At 40.6% G+C, this 13373-nt stretch overlaps 2 protein-coding genes across 2 annotated transcripts in view; one reads left to right on the top strand and one right to left on the bottom strand.

Moving 5' to 3' along the window:
- The first annotated feature begins 3171 nt into the window (after positions 1 to 3171).
- Positions 3172 to 8141, top strand: arpc5b (actin related protein 2/3 complex, subunit 5B). Its single transcript, XM_065955707.1, has 4 exons — positions 3172 to 3502; positions 4889 to 4960; positions 5314 to 5490; positions 5657 to 8141. Exons 1-4 carry the CDS (start codon positions 3362 to 3364, stop codon positions 5717 to 5719), a joined length of 453 nt encoding a protein of 150 aa, XP_065811779.1. The 5' UTR covers positions 3172 to 3361; the 3' UTR covers positions 5720 to 8141.
- Positions 8142 to 8860: 719 nt separating this feature from the next.
- hmcn1 (hemicentin 1) overlaps positions 8861 to 13373 on the bottom strand; it is an 82599-nt gene continuing 78086 nt past the window's right edge. The window contains exons 101-107 of the mRNA XM_065955706.1: positions 13230 to 13343; positions 12928 to 13053; positions 12655 to 12783; positions 11175 to 11543; positions 10895 to 11014; positions 10661 to 10787; positions 8861 to 9997 (exon numbers count right to left, since the gene is read on the bottom strand). Coding sequence (XP_065811778.1) covers positions 9631 to 9997; positions 10661 to 10787; positions 10895 to 11014; positions 11175 to 11543; positions 12655 to 12783; positions 12928 to 13053; positions 13230 to 13343 — 1352 coding nt within the window. The 3' untranslated portion in view covers positions 8861 to 9630. The remainder of the gene's footprint in view (positions 9998 to 10660; positions 10788 to 10894; positions 11015 to 11174; positions 11544 to 12654; positions 12784 to 12927; positions 13054 to 13229; positions 13344 to 13373) is intronic.

Raw genomic sequence — 13373 nt, 5'->3', positions numbered from 1 at the left:
TTATGAATCAGCTTTATAGGAAACTGTTACACAGCCAGCTGCATAAACTGTAAACAATGATTTCAAGACGCCAGCATGACTTCAACCAGTGGTTAAAGAAAGTTTGTTTCTGGAGCCTCTTGCCAGAAGTTATCATATTATGATGAACGGGTGAAGCTTGAGAGGAAGACAAACGCTAAGTTTGCAAAGCTGTTAAGTCCTTACGCAAGGCTAATTCAATGTGTGGCTCGCTAAGCTAAGTATCCAGGAAAGGTGAGCTCAGACTCTGGTACCTGTTAATAAGCTGCATACATGTTGATCAAGATCAAGGATATCATTAATATTCCTGAGGGGCAACTTGTTTTGCTGTCAGCAGACCCACACAAACCATCTTACAAGAGAAAATAGAAAGAACAGGCAGACAGTCAGCTGTCAGTCAAAGTGGTTTAGCCAGTTTATGCCTGGTTCTAACACTTTCATTCAAATGGTTCAGTGACAAAGAAGTTAAATAATTGACTGCATTTTAAAGAGACAAGTTAACAAAGGTAACTAAACCAATATGGCCTTTAAATAGATTCTCAATTCTGTGTTACATAAGCTATCACATGAAATCAAAGTCCCGTTCAAATAAAACCAAAGTTTTCAGAAGGTGAAGATATATTTTATGTGAAGCATCTTCTTGTGATATCTTTTTAATTAGAAAACAGAATTTGAATGCATTTTTTTTTTTTTTTTTTTGAGGGATTGTTCCCAAAATCAATTTGAGCTTGCCTAATATTCAGACATGAGATTAATGCTCACTTATAGTTTTTGTTTGACCAAATCAAAGTCGCGGCTCATAACAATGTTCCGTACCATTATAATACATGACACCTTCAGTTAATATTACTTACTACTTACTTACTTCACGCTCAAAGTGAAACAGCTCACCAGGACTACAGAAAGAAAAGAGGAAACCACCCACAGTCTCTCCCTGCCTGCAGACCTGCTCCAACGCAGCACACGTTAATTCATTACATTCCCCAATTAAATCATCATCCAAGAGCAATATTCACCTCATGTGAAACTGCTAATTATGTGCTTATGATACTTTGCTATGCTGTTAGTGCTTTTCTCTGGCACGGAAGCACCTGGCCCGCCTGCTTGCACTTTTACACACACACACACATTTCCTCAGAGGTTTGAGTGCAGTGTATGCGTGTCTCTCTGTCCGCCTGTCTGTCTGTGATCAGGAGTAAACAGACTCCATATTGAAATTTTCCAGGGGGATCCTTAATTTGCACATTCACGTGAAGGTCATGTATGTGCTTGCATCCTTGCCTTTTGATGTACTGAGTCATTCACATAGCACAGACGGGTTGGGGCGCCCCACAAAGCCCGCAATGAGGACACTCATGACCAATGCACGCAAGGTTGTGTGTGTGTGTTAGTTTGTGTGCTTGTGTGAGAGAAAGAGAGGGAAGAAATGGAAGGAAGGAAAAAAGATCGAAAAGCAAAGAAGTATGCTCTCATGCAGGAGTGTCTTGGCTTGTGTGTTTGTGTGTGTGTGTGTGTGTGTTTGTGTGTGTGTGTGTGTATGTGCATGAGTGTGTCCGCATGCATGAGTGCATATGTGTGTGTAAAATAGGTTTTAATAAGACCTCTCTGTTTCACAATCATTCAGCTATTCCTGGCTGTTTTAGTCAATGTCACGCTTACTGAATATGCCCAGTGTGAGCAACACTTTCTCTCTCTTTTGTAACAGCCTCCCTTTGTCAGATATTTCAAATAAAGTGTGAGTGTGTACGTTTGTGTTGGAGGGAACTGCAATGGGAAATGCATAAGCAGCTGTTTTCCTTTCTGCTCTCCTGAGTCTATAGCGTCCAGCAGTCTAGACAGAGCAGATAAGGAAATTAAAAATTCCACTTCCCAGAAAAAGAAACATCAATGAAACATAGGTGCGTCCAACTTTTTCCATTTCCCAGAAGAGGCCTCTGTATTATGAGCAAGTTTTTATTGGTCATGATCCATACCAGTGACTTGTGTGCTTTGCATAACCCATGGAAACATCACAAGAGTCCAAGCCAGTTTTTCACTTGAACTCACATATATTTAAGGATGAGGCGCAAAAAACTTTCATCCATTTGTCTTGCAGCTTGACAGGCGGATATATCTGTTTGTGTTTATTCTAACCTCTCTCTCTGAGTAAAAAAAAAAAGATCGTAAGGTAGTGTGTGATCTGGCAATGATGGAAAGTGTGTCTTATTTCCTGTAAGGAGAAGAATGCACTGCCCCTGTGACGCAGGCTGGAAACCCCTGACATCACAGAGCTGACGTGGTGGTCTACCCATAACTGACCCACTCAAAATAAATAGTTATACAGCAGCAGTGAAGGATTCAGCAGACGCAGTGAATCAGCACACACACACACACACACAATTGTGGTTATGTAGAGCATCTGTTTGAATTCCATCTGATTAAAACGCAGATTGAATTACTGCAGCTGCATGGGGGTCTGTCAGACTAAATGTCCATGCAATCAGGGTGAAGGTTAGTTATGTGTATATTATGCAGTGGTATTACACACTGAAAGCAGCCTATATATATATATATATATATATATATATATATATACACACACACACACACACACACACACACACACACACACACACACACACACACACACACACACACACACTCCGTTCATTAGAGCTATGAATGTGAATTTTGCTATGAAATTACGCCTTATTTTAAAAAGCTGTATGAGTCAGCACTTTAGCTACTACTGAGGCCTCCAAAGTCCTGCCGTGTAGAGATTTCCATGTTTTTAAAGGATCACAAGAAAAGTTAAATATACACATTTAAGAAATATATTTTTTAAATAAGGCCTATTATTATTACTATTATTATTATTATTTGAGCTCTGAAAAATATTTGAAATGTTAAAATATAAAAAAAAAAAAAAAAAAGAGTGCTACTGGCTATGCTATGTAAATGTAATGGAATCCTTTTCTGGTTTAAAAAAAAAAAATGTCGACTCAAGAAATATGTTCACAGGCCTATAATGGTTCACAGATGGTGCAAAACATGTTTAATGTTTGAGCGCCCTCTAGCGGACAGTAAAGGGAAGCGCCGAAAGCCACGTGTAGTATCAAATTCTGCCCGGCAGACGGCGATGTCTTGTAAGCGGAAGCAAATACCTCACAGAGAGGAAAGGGGAGGAAGTCAGGAAGCTGCTTGTGACAGCCAGCCGTATCACAGAACAGTACTCTGTGTGTGTGTGCGTGTGTGTGAGTGTGTGGGGAGAAGAAGAAGAAGAAGAAGAAAAAAAAAAGGCCGGGTTGAGCTTCATCTCGTTTCTTTTCTGTTCGGAATAAGACGCTAAAAACCCGATACCGACATGTCGAAAAGCACCATGTCCGCCCGTTTCAGGAGAGTGGACGTGGACGAGTACGACGAGAACAAATTTGTGGACGAGGATGACGGAGGGGAAAACCAGCTGGGTCCCGACGAGGCAGAGGTGGACTCCCTCATTAGACAATATCCTTTTTTATTTCTTTTTTTTTTACATGATTAGCGAGCATGTGTGTTAGCATACACGATCTGATCAGGCAGGTGTGTGCGTACGTGTCTGTGATTTACCTGCATCATTTCACTGTTATGTTACATACGTCCTGCTGCCTGTATGAATGGGCGTTCTTGCAACTAGGCCAGTCACTGTTCAGACTTGCCTGGCAGTCACATTCCAGGGATTTCTGCTCCCAGGCTAAACAAGCTGGAGTTTTACATTAACTTCAAGCTCTCATGCATGTGTTTACCTACTAGTTTTTTTTTTTTAACCCCAATGCATTTGAATACTCTAAACCTAGTGTGTAGTGAGTGATGCATTAGCAGGGGTTTGTGTTTAAAGAGCTAATTTCACTCATTGTGGTTTACATTTAGGTGAGAAGTCTTACTGGAGGGGGCTTTAGATGTGAAATCTGTATTCAGCTGAGCGTTTGGTTTCAGCCCAGTAGTCCTTATAAGGCATTCAAGTGCTCCACTTCCTCATTGAAGACAGTAACCTCCCACCACCACCAGAAGATTAGGACAGGTCCAAAGTTCTCAAATCTAACAAACAATATTCAAAGTCTAAACACAAAATCAATTCCTACTCTCGGTTCTGTCTGTAAAAAGTTAAAAATCCACTCCATGTTAATGGTTTTCTGCTTTAGTTTCTCAAAGATAGACTGTTACACAGGTGGTTTGTTGCTTAACTGTGACTGTGGAGAAGAAGCAGAGCTGTGGTTTTTGTGTCCCATCAGCTACATTTGAGCTGACACTTTTTCCCCCACATCAGCCAGACGTTTCCTAAAAATTTGGGATGCTGTGTAGAATGTCATTCAAAACAAAATGTGATGATTTGCACACCGTTAAAACTAAAAAAATTTGAAATGGCAGTGGGAGATGTTGAAACCGAGTAATGTCATTGTTTTAAGAAAACTGCATGTTCATTTTGTAGTTTAGGCCAGCAACATATTTCCAAAAAGTTGGGACCGCGGCAACAAGATGTGTGATGTAACATGCATGAGGGGGAGCATGAGGGTAACCTGCACATTTGTGAAGACGCCATTAATGCTGAACTATGCATACAGGTTTTGGATTAACATATGCTGCTAATTGGACGGGTTATTTATCAAGAAATGCCTTGCTTATTTCAGCGACACCATGCAGAAACAGGTGCTGGGAGTATAACAACAGCATGGCTCTGTAGTAAAAGAGTCCTGGGGGTTTAACTGGGCTTCCTGCAGTCCTGACCTAAATCCCTTCGAAAATGTTTGGAGCATTGTGAAGTGTAATATAAGACAAGGAGACCCAGAATTGTTGAATAGCTGAAATCCTACCTCAGTCCCTGTGGTTCTCGTAGCATCCTTAACCTCTCTGCACAGGAAACCTCATGGAGGCTTTACATGCCGTTCTAAAGAATCCACCAATCAACACAAAGAACCAGAACGTCAAGGTGGGTTTGGATTACTTCACGTATAATGATTAAAAATTTGCCACATTTGTTTTTGTTATTAAAATCACTTTGTAAATTGCACACTCTTAAATGATGAAATATCTAATACCATTAGAGAGGAAAAGTTCCTTAAAGTACACGCTCATGATATTCATCGGTCTGAATGCACAGATTTAACACGTCAATGTGCTGGTGTAAATGTTTCATTTCAAATGCAGCTAAAATCTTTTTCAGAGCAGATGTGCCAAACTCAGATCTGCAGTGTGGGAGAAGTGTGCAGCAGTTCAGAGGTCTGGAAACACGCTAATGTGAACTCTGTGTTTTCTCTCAAATGTCTTCCTGTCTCTCCTCAGGAGCGAGCAGAAGGTTTGGTGCTGAAGGTGCTCAGCGCCTTTAAGAGCAGCGACATTGAGAAGGGGGTGCAGTCCCTGGATAAGAACAGTGTGGACCTGCTGATGAAATACATCTACAAAGGCTTTGAGAGGCCGTCAGAAAACAGCAGCGCGGTCCTGCTGCAGTGGCACGAAAAGGTAAATAATCACACTCGAGTGTCTTGACAATCTTTTAAGTACAAGTCTTACGGATGCGGGGCCATGGTGGAACTGAGAAAGACTACACAGCTGCCAGAGAATACAGAGACTGAGATTTAGCACTTTAAAAATAGCCTGATCATATTTTCTCTTCCCGTGTCTGCAGGCTCTGGCAGCTGGAGGAGTGGGCAGCATCGTCAGGGTCCTCACAGCGAGGAAAACGGTTTAAAAAGAGGAGCGGAGGATCGGTTCACTCCACATCACTGACTGATACAGGAGGACTGCTTCTGCACTGAACTGTTCATGTAATCTAACAGACCGCATAAGGACTGAAAGGAAAAGGTGTCTTTTTTTTTACCTGATGTAAAAGAGAAAAAAATTCATGCTGCGTCCAAGGCTACACTAAAAAAAAAAGAATATCAGATCTGAGTTACATTAGGTTAAATAAAGCGGTTTCTTCTTTCATCCTGTGCATGATCACAGCCTACTAAACCATAGTCCTCACAGGGTGCTACAGACAACTCATCACCTCATGTGTCTGCCTCCCCCCCCCCCCCCCCCTCCCACTCCCTGTGTCACTTATCCTCCTCACTCCTCATGAATGGTTCCCAACCAAAAGGAAAACAATGAAACTAAAAAGAACCTGCCTGCTACACAAATCTAACAGATGGCATAGGCACTAAAAAGGAATAACAGATTTTTTTCTACTAAATTAAAGATCAAGGCTTGACGGAAAAAAGGAAAATCGAAGTAGGGTGACAATAGGTTAAAAAATCGAGCTAGATCTTTAAAATGATCCAAGCAATACAAGAACAAATGGCACTAAAAACTAGGAGAGAAACACGCAGACTTATCGGGGGAAACTACAAGTTGACCACCTTTCTTTTTTTTTTTTTTGTTGTGGTCACGAGCCGTAATATGTTGTTGGCCGCTGCCATACACTGAACCTTCACACTCATCTGGGCAAACACAACAGACATGACTCGCAGCAATGTGTTCTCCCTTCACTCAGCACAGGGTTTCAGCTTTGATTCTGTCAGGATAACTCTGTGTTTTTTTGTCTCTGCAGAAGAGACTTCCTGATGGAATAAAAGCCAGACTGTGTCAGTAAATCCTCTCATGCTCTGACACTTTAGCAGTGGGAGTTTAAAAAAAAAAGAAAAAAAAAAAAAAGAGCACAGTCACATTTGCTGGATTTGCTCACGGGGGTCTTTGTGCACCCACAGGAGGCTGGGTAGAAGTGAGTAGGGGGGTTGGTGAAATCCATCCATCAGTTTCACGCCACAAGCTGACCCAGTTAAGGATTATAACTCATGATGCATCTCCACCACCACTCATATTAATCCCATTTCACTGTTCCTCTCATCCACTGTCGGTCTGACTCACTCTGGCACCCTCTGCTTCTGTGCAGGGCGTCATGCGGCTCTGCTGGTAAATACGAGCAACTTATATTTTCTGTACCTTCAGGAAATTCACCCTGAGAAACTATTGGTTTTTTTTATTTTCATTGTTTTGGTATTTAACAAAAATAATCTAGGATTAAGCGTTTGGTTTTCATTTTGTTTTTGTTTTACACTAATGATTTATTTTTTTGCGTCAGTGCATAATCCCTACGTAACTTAAAATTAAAAAAAAAGGGTAAGCATGCTCTGTGTGCAGGGGGGATATTATAAAATATTGAATTTAGTGTCTCTGGAAATGGAGAAGGACTTCTTTGTGATGAAAAGAGAAATATTGTTTGCATGATTCTACTTTTGACAATATTTTCTTAAGCATTTCATGACCGTATTTTGTACATAGAGTTTTGTGACTCTTCTGGAAGAATCAAGTTTTTTTTTTTTTTTTTTTTTAAATTGAATCTGAGTAAAAATACGTTCTCATTCCTTAAAAAAATATTTTTCTTTTTGTTCTGCAATTTAAAGTCATGCTGTTATTCCCAGAATAACTTTTTATTTTATTTTTATTTTTGTAACATGAGCCGGAAACCGTGGAAAGGGAAATCTGCCTGATCAGGTAGATTACGTCTGTTGCCAAATGATTTATTTACTTTCATGAAAATTATGTAACATACTTGTAGAATTTAGGTTCCCTTGTGTTAGAGAATCATTTTGAAGATAAAGCGATGGAGTTGTGATCATTATAAAAAGGAGCATCAAAGTGTTAAAAGTTTGTTGTTTGAAAAAGAAGATACTTCTGCTGTTTTTGCAGACCGTGTGATGAGAACAGTTCACTTCCAGTGTAATGTCTTGTTTGAGTTTATTTCCAGTCAAAAACTGATCGGACATTCTCAGTGGATGTTGCTTTTTTTTTTTTTTTTTTTACAGAAAAGCTCTATCACAAGTCTCACGAGTTTCATCGTTGGATATTTAGACATGGGGTGTCCATGTTTGAATACTGTCATCAGTGATGATGCATCCAGACATTAGATTGATTTTTCTAATGCAGTAACGTCTGGTGTGACATGAAAACTAAAAGAGAACGCTTCACTTTCTTTTTCTGCTTGATGTCACTCCGGACAGTGATGCTCTTCTAGCCGAGAAGACGAGGGAGCACACCAGACTGATGTACAAACTGCCTTACTCCATATTCCTTTTTTATGTTTGTGCGTTTTTGACAAAAAAAAAAACTAAAATAAAAGGTATAAATGCTGACCATGACCTCTGATGATGTTTGTCATTAACACACTTGAATGTAACCTCCAGACTATATTAACCACTTTAAATTGAAATGTCGCGTTTAGCTGATAGAAGTAAAAATCCTTGAAACACATTTAAAGTCTTAGGAAAGGTTGACATCCAAGGCTTGAGTGTTATGACATCACACAGTGTAGTTAAAGCCTCCTTCAAGAGAATTACATCATTCAGTGATTACTGCACTTTTCCATTTTTTTTGGTTGCATTTATCAGGGATGCAAAGTTTCAATGATTTAGTTTGTAATCACTTTCCATTCATCTTCATAAGCTCAACCGCTGACCTACATTCTACGTCAGATTTTTTACAGTGCGTTTCCTGTAAGTGGCAGAACTTCTCCATTTCATTTAGTTCCACATCATTGTATCCACCCTATAAGAATATGTGGATGCATTGGATTGTTATTAATTACTCATTTAAATTGTAGATTTTAAAATAATGCAACATAAAACATTATAATATATAACGTCTTTTTAACTTGTTATTGAATTACTTAATGGGAGCCATGTGTGCTTTTCCCTTTGCTGTATGTAACTTGCTAAGTTGTATTCCTGTCATTAAGTCCCCTCCTGAGTGTAACTCTGATTAGATTCATTCAGGCTCAGATGTGTGAGATGCTCAGTGAGGATCAAAGCTGGTTCTCGCTTTAGTGCTGCAGGCATTCGTTATGAACTTTACCTTCAATCTGTATTCATTTATTACACTTTTATTACAAAATGGTTACAATAGTTACAGTATGACAATACTTCATAAGAAAAACAAACATATTTACAAGTCATAAAAATAAAGTACATCTTGGTATGAACTATTGGATGGAGCAGTATGGCACATTGATGATGTAATCAGTGTAAAGATAGGATACACTGTGTATTAAAGGCTACTACCTGAGGATGTTTAAAATGTGACAGTCAAGTTTTCTATCGCCAGAATAAGCACCATGTCTCGACTCGAAGGCTAAACAAAGGTGGGAAACTGCTCGTTCTCGTTCGAGCACTTCCCAATAAGTTAATAATAGGTAGATGTTAATAAAAAGGCTAGCTAAGATTTCATGATTAGGGTTGAAGCCTATCTTAGTCAGAGGTGGATGCTCAGCTCTGAGGAGGAAACTTGATCTTATAAATACATCTTTGGGATGTGGAAAAAAAAAAAAAATGTCAAGCATCCTATAACAGCCTGAGGTAAGGATTCCAGGATTGAAGCCAATAAATAGCCAGTTTTATCCAACGTCCAGGTAACCTTCAGTGAGCTGGATGGTTTGAATCTTTTTCCTTATGTCTTCGGGGCTGTTTTCACTCTCTGTCTTCTCTCACCTGAACACAAAGTCTCTTTTTTTTTCAGTTTCTTTACTGGTGTGGCAACTCCCCAAAACCACACTCTCACTTTTATCCTAGCATGTAAAGGTCCGAACTCATCAGCGCACCTTCTTGTCCTGCGTCTCTTAAAGTGCTCTCAGTAGGGGTAGGCAGAGACTGCGATGTAGACGATGAAGGTCGTCTGGTACTCTATGCCTCCGTCTTCGCTGTAGGAGAGTGCTCGCACCTTCATGCGGTACGTCTGAGGCTCTCTGAGCGCCTGCGTGGTGAACAGCACTCCCTTCAGGTTCTCGTCTCGCAGGGCAAAAGGTAACGTGACGTCCTCGTCTACAGCCAAGAAGGTGGTTCTCGGGTGCATGACTCCGTCCTGCGTGTAGGCTACCAGTCGGATCAGGTCCTGGTTGGCTGCAATGCCAAAGGGTAGAGACAACAGCTTGTACTCCAGCGCGTATGGGCTCAGCGCACACTCGAGGTCGTTTGGTGGGCAGTTCTTCAGGCAAAACCTACAACAGAGACAACAGATTTATGCTAAACAATCCAGGAAAAGAGTCATATGTTATATAAACTCAAACAGATTTTTGAAAAGAGCGTCTAAAACAGTAATTGATTTGGAAAAGATGTGAAACAGGAGAAAGCCACATTGAAGAATAGAAGTGTGTTTGCATTTTTGTGGAATAAATGACTCTGTATTTCTATTATAATTATTATGTGTGTGTGTGTGTGTGTGTGTGTGTGTGTATTATAACTCGTCTGTTTATATTTTATTATGCCTCATTGCCCGGAGGTTAAAGACCCCCTTTAACTCCACCTCTTTGTGGATGAGATAAACCAATAGGTGTCGTCATAGCGACTATGTTCAAGTTTTATACAGAGTATGTTTAGACCACAGACCGGGTTGTGAACCGTCATGAATTTTCTCCCAGTAAATATCATTTTAAAACATTAAAAAACATTTCAAACAAATGTAAAAACTATCTACACGAGACAATCACAATGTCTACAGTCTGTGAAGAAATACGTTTTTGTTTAGGAACTCAGCCTTTGAAGGTTAAAAAAATCAACAACAAAAAATTGTAAATTTGAATCCCTGAGATTTGATTGTCAATCATTCTGGTCTTTACGGTTTCTATCTTGAACGGGTTGATCTTATTTCCACAAAGCTTTACCCTGTGGCTGCGTCCCTCTGGTAGTTTGGTGGACAGGGTGTGTCTATACACTGGTAACTTCCTCTCATGTTGAAGCACATCCGGTTAGCTCCACACTGGATGTTCTGTTCCAAACACTCGTCTATATCTGTGGATCAGGAAGACAGCTGGTTGTTAATTTCAGTACAAGCTATAAGAAACTCCAGACGAAATGATGATGGCTGAAAGAAAGAGAGGATAGCAGGAGGTTCTCACCCTGACACGTCTTGCCGTTGGTCATGAGGCGGTACCCAGCAGGACAGAGACACCTGTGGCTCCCCGGTGTGTTCATACACTCGTGCTGACAGGCGTCCCTCACCTCACACTCGTTGATGTCTATGGGTGACACGCAAGCGAAAAAAACACAGACAGCAACAGAGAAATTCAGAGAACATTAATGATGTGCTGAGACATATTTTCAAGGCGCACACTCTTAGACTTAGAAAAACCCTTCGTCCTCTCCCTCATCTTGTCCCTGCCTGTCCTCCATAGTTACCTATGCAGGAGCCCCCCCTGGACTCAAACCCCTGCTGACAAGCCAGGAAACCCTGTGGTGAGGAATGTGCGCCGGCCTCTCTGCGGCTCTGGCCCCTGTTGCGCCTCCGTGTGTTGGCTGCGTAGGAGTGGTAACTTTGAGAGGCCAGGTTGTGGTAGAGTCGCTGGTAGGAGCTGATGTCAGGAGAGGACTGTGACGTCCTGTAGCCATATGAATAACTCTCATAGCTGGGCAGACGCTCCAGACCAGCACATGACTTGCCATCGCCCAGCAGGTGGCGCCCTGGCGGGCAGCTGCACTTGAAGCTGCCGGGCGTGTTGATGCACTGGTGGGCACAGGGCTGGGGAAGCCGCTCACACTCATTTATATCTGCCCTCAACACAAAGAAAGACCAGCACCAGGAAAAAAAAAAAAACAAGAGGGCAGAGTGATAGAAAAGAAAGATGGAAGAAGAAAGAGGTGCAAAATAAGCAAAGGGAAAAGAAGATGATGGATGAAGAATAAACGAGATGGTGCGGGCCATGAAAACAGAGGAGGGAGATGGAGATGAGGATGAGGGGGAGAAAAGGGTATATGTCAATTACCCCGGTGTTCAACAATACATTTTCATGTGCTTAAGACAGAAATGTATTGAGACTATAAATACATGATTTGTATGAGAAAAAATCTCATAGCAAATAATGGTAGAGGTTTGACAATAAAAAAACTTTGAATTGAATTTTGAAATCCAATTAACTAATGGGATGATATCAAATAATATTCACATTTGATATCAGCTACAAAATCTGATGTAAAGCTTAAATCATTTCTAGAGACAGACATCCGCTTCCAATGTTAATGATGTCAAGGTGAGTGTTGGCCAATACAAAGCGACTCCAGGAAATAGCCAGATCCAAACATAAAGAAAACACTTTTAAAAGTCAGAAATGGAAAAGAGTGAAAGGAAACAGAGTGAAAGACAGATCTGAGAAATGTAGGTGCTGGTCTCTTTGTGTTTTTATTTGTGTCAAAGAACAGACTATGTATTGTCCCTTTCTCTTTCTCCTTGCTCCTGTAAGCTTACAGCTGTATAAGACCTGATGGCATGCTTTTTGAACCTTTGCTTTTCAAGTTAAGAGTTAGTCAGCATTTTTAATTGCAGCCCATTAGAGATGTCAGCAAGCACTGGCAGTATAATATGTCCAAACTACATTAAAGAAATCAGCAGAGTTATTTGAGACTTTAAACAGAAGCAAGTCATTAAGACAAAGAGAGAAGTTCGCTGGCAGAAGCAAGCAAGCTGATGAGACGTGTGAGGGAAGAGCGCTGCAATGATGTTTAAACTGCTTTACATACTGAATGCGTATGTTAAGCAGAAATAAACGCTAGCAAATGGAGGTATCAGCTGCTTTGTAAGAGTAAATTAAGCATTTTGAACATCATAACATTGCCTTAATAAAAGTTTTGCCTCAGGAGGTTTACAGGACAAAGCTGTACATACCGAGACAGGGTCGTCCCACTCCCTGAGATCTGTAGCCCCGCGGACATGTGCAGTGGTAGCTGCCTCTGGTGTTCTCACAGATTTGATTGTATCGGCACTGATGAGTGCCATCTCTGCATTCATCGATGTCTACAAGCCATAAAAGATACAGAAGTAAAATATCATTCAATCCAAAAATATCTTATTAGACAAATGTAAGTAAATCGTTGTTCAAACCTATATAATTCAGCAAATGCACTCTGGCTCAGCAAGAAATACTTTGTAAATCCTCACCTACACATGTCCCGTTAGCACCTTTGGTCATACCATTGGGGCACAGGTCAATACAGTTGTAACCCCCCCGTGTGTTTTTGCACTGCTGATCTGATCGACAGACTCTCTGTCTACACTCATTGATATCTGTGGGGAATAGAAGAGTGCAGGAACAAGTTTCTTTTTAACAAAGTCTGTTTTGATAAGAGCATTTAACAGTTTCAAGCACTTAGATAATGAAAAAGAAACATTTGAAGAAAAAAAAAATACCATTATGAATAATACAAATACAGCTTGAAGAGGTAGAGATGTAGCTGTCTCACCTATACAGCGCCGGTTCCTGAGTTGAAAGCCCGGTTCACAGGCACATCTGTAGCTTCCAATCGTGTTCAGACAGTGTTGATTGCACGGATTGGACTCCTGGCACTCATTGACATCTGAACAACAAAAGAGACAATTGTCAAAAA

The sequence above is a fragment of the Labrus bergylta genome, chromosome 6 (assembly GCF_963930695.1).
Source record: "Labrus bergylta chromosome 6, fLabBer1.1, whole genome shotgun sequence".
NCBI lineage: Eukaryota > Metazoa > Chordata > Actinopteri > Labriformes > Labridae > Labrus > Labrus bergylta.
The sequence above is the reverse complement of the archived record's forward strand: the minus strand, read 5'-3'. Positions and strand labels throughout refer to the sequence as shown.

Excerpts from the sequence above, each read along its gene's own strand:
- arpc5b (XM_065955707.1), top strand. The coding sequence starts at position 3,362 with ATGTCGAAAAGCACCATGTCCGCCCGTTTCAGGAGAGTGGACGTGGAC. Across the intron at positions 4,961-5,313 it reads CAAAGAACCAGAACGTCAAG|GAGCGAGCAGAAGGTTTGGT; the intron begins GTGGGTTTGGAT and ends GTCTCTCCTCAG. Across the intron at positions 5,491-5,656 it reads TGCTGCAGTGGCACGAAAAG|GCTCTGGCAGCTGGAGGAGT; the intron begins GTAAATAATCAC and ends CCGTGTCTGCAG.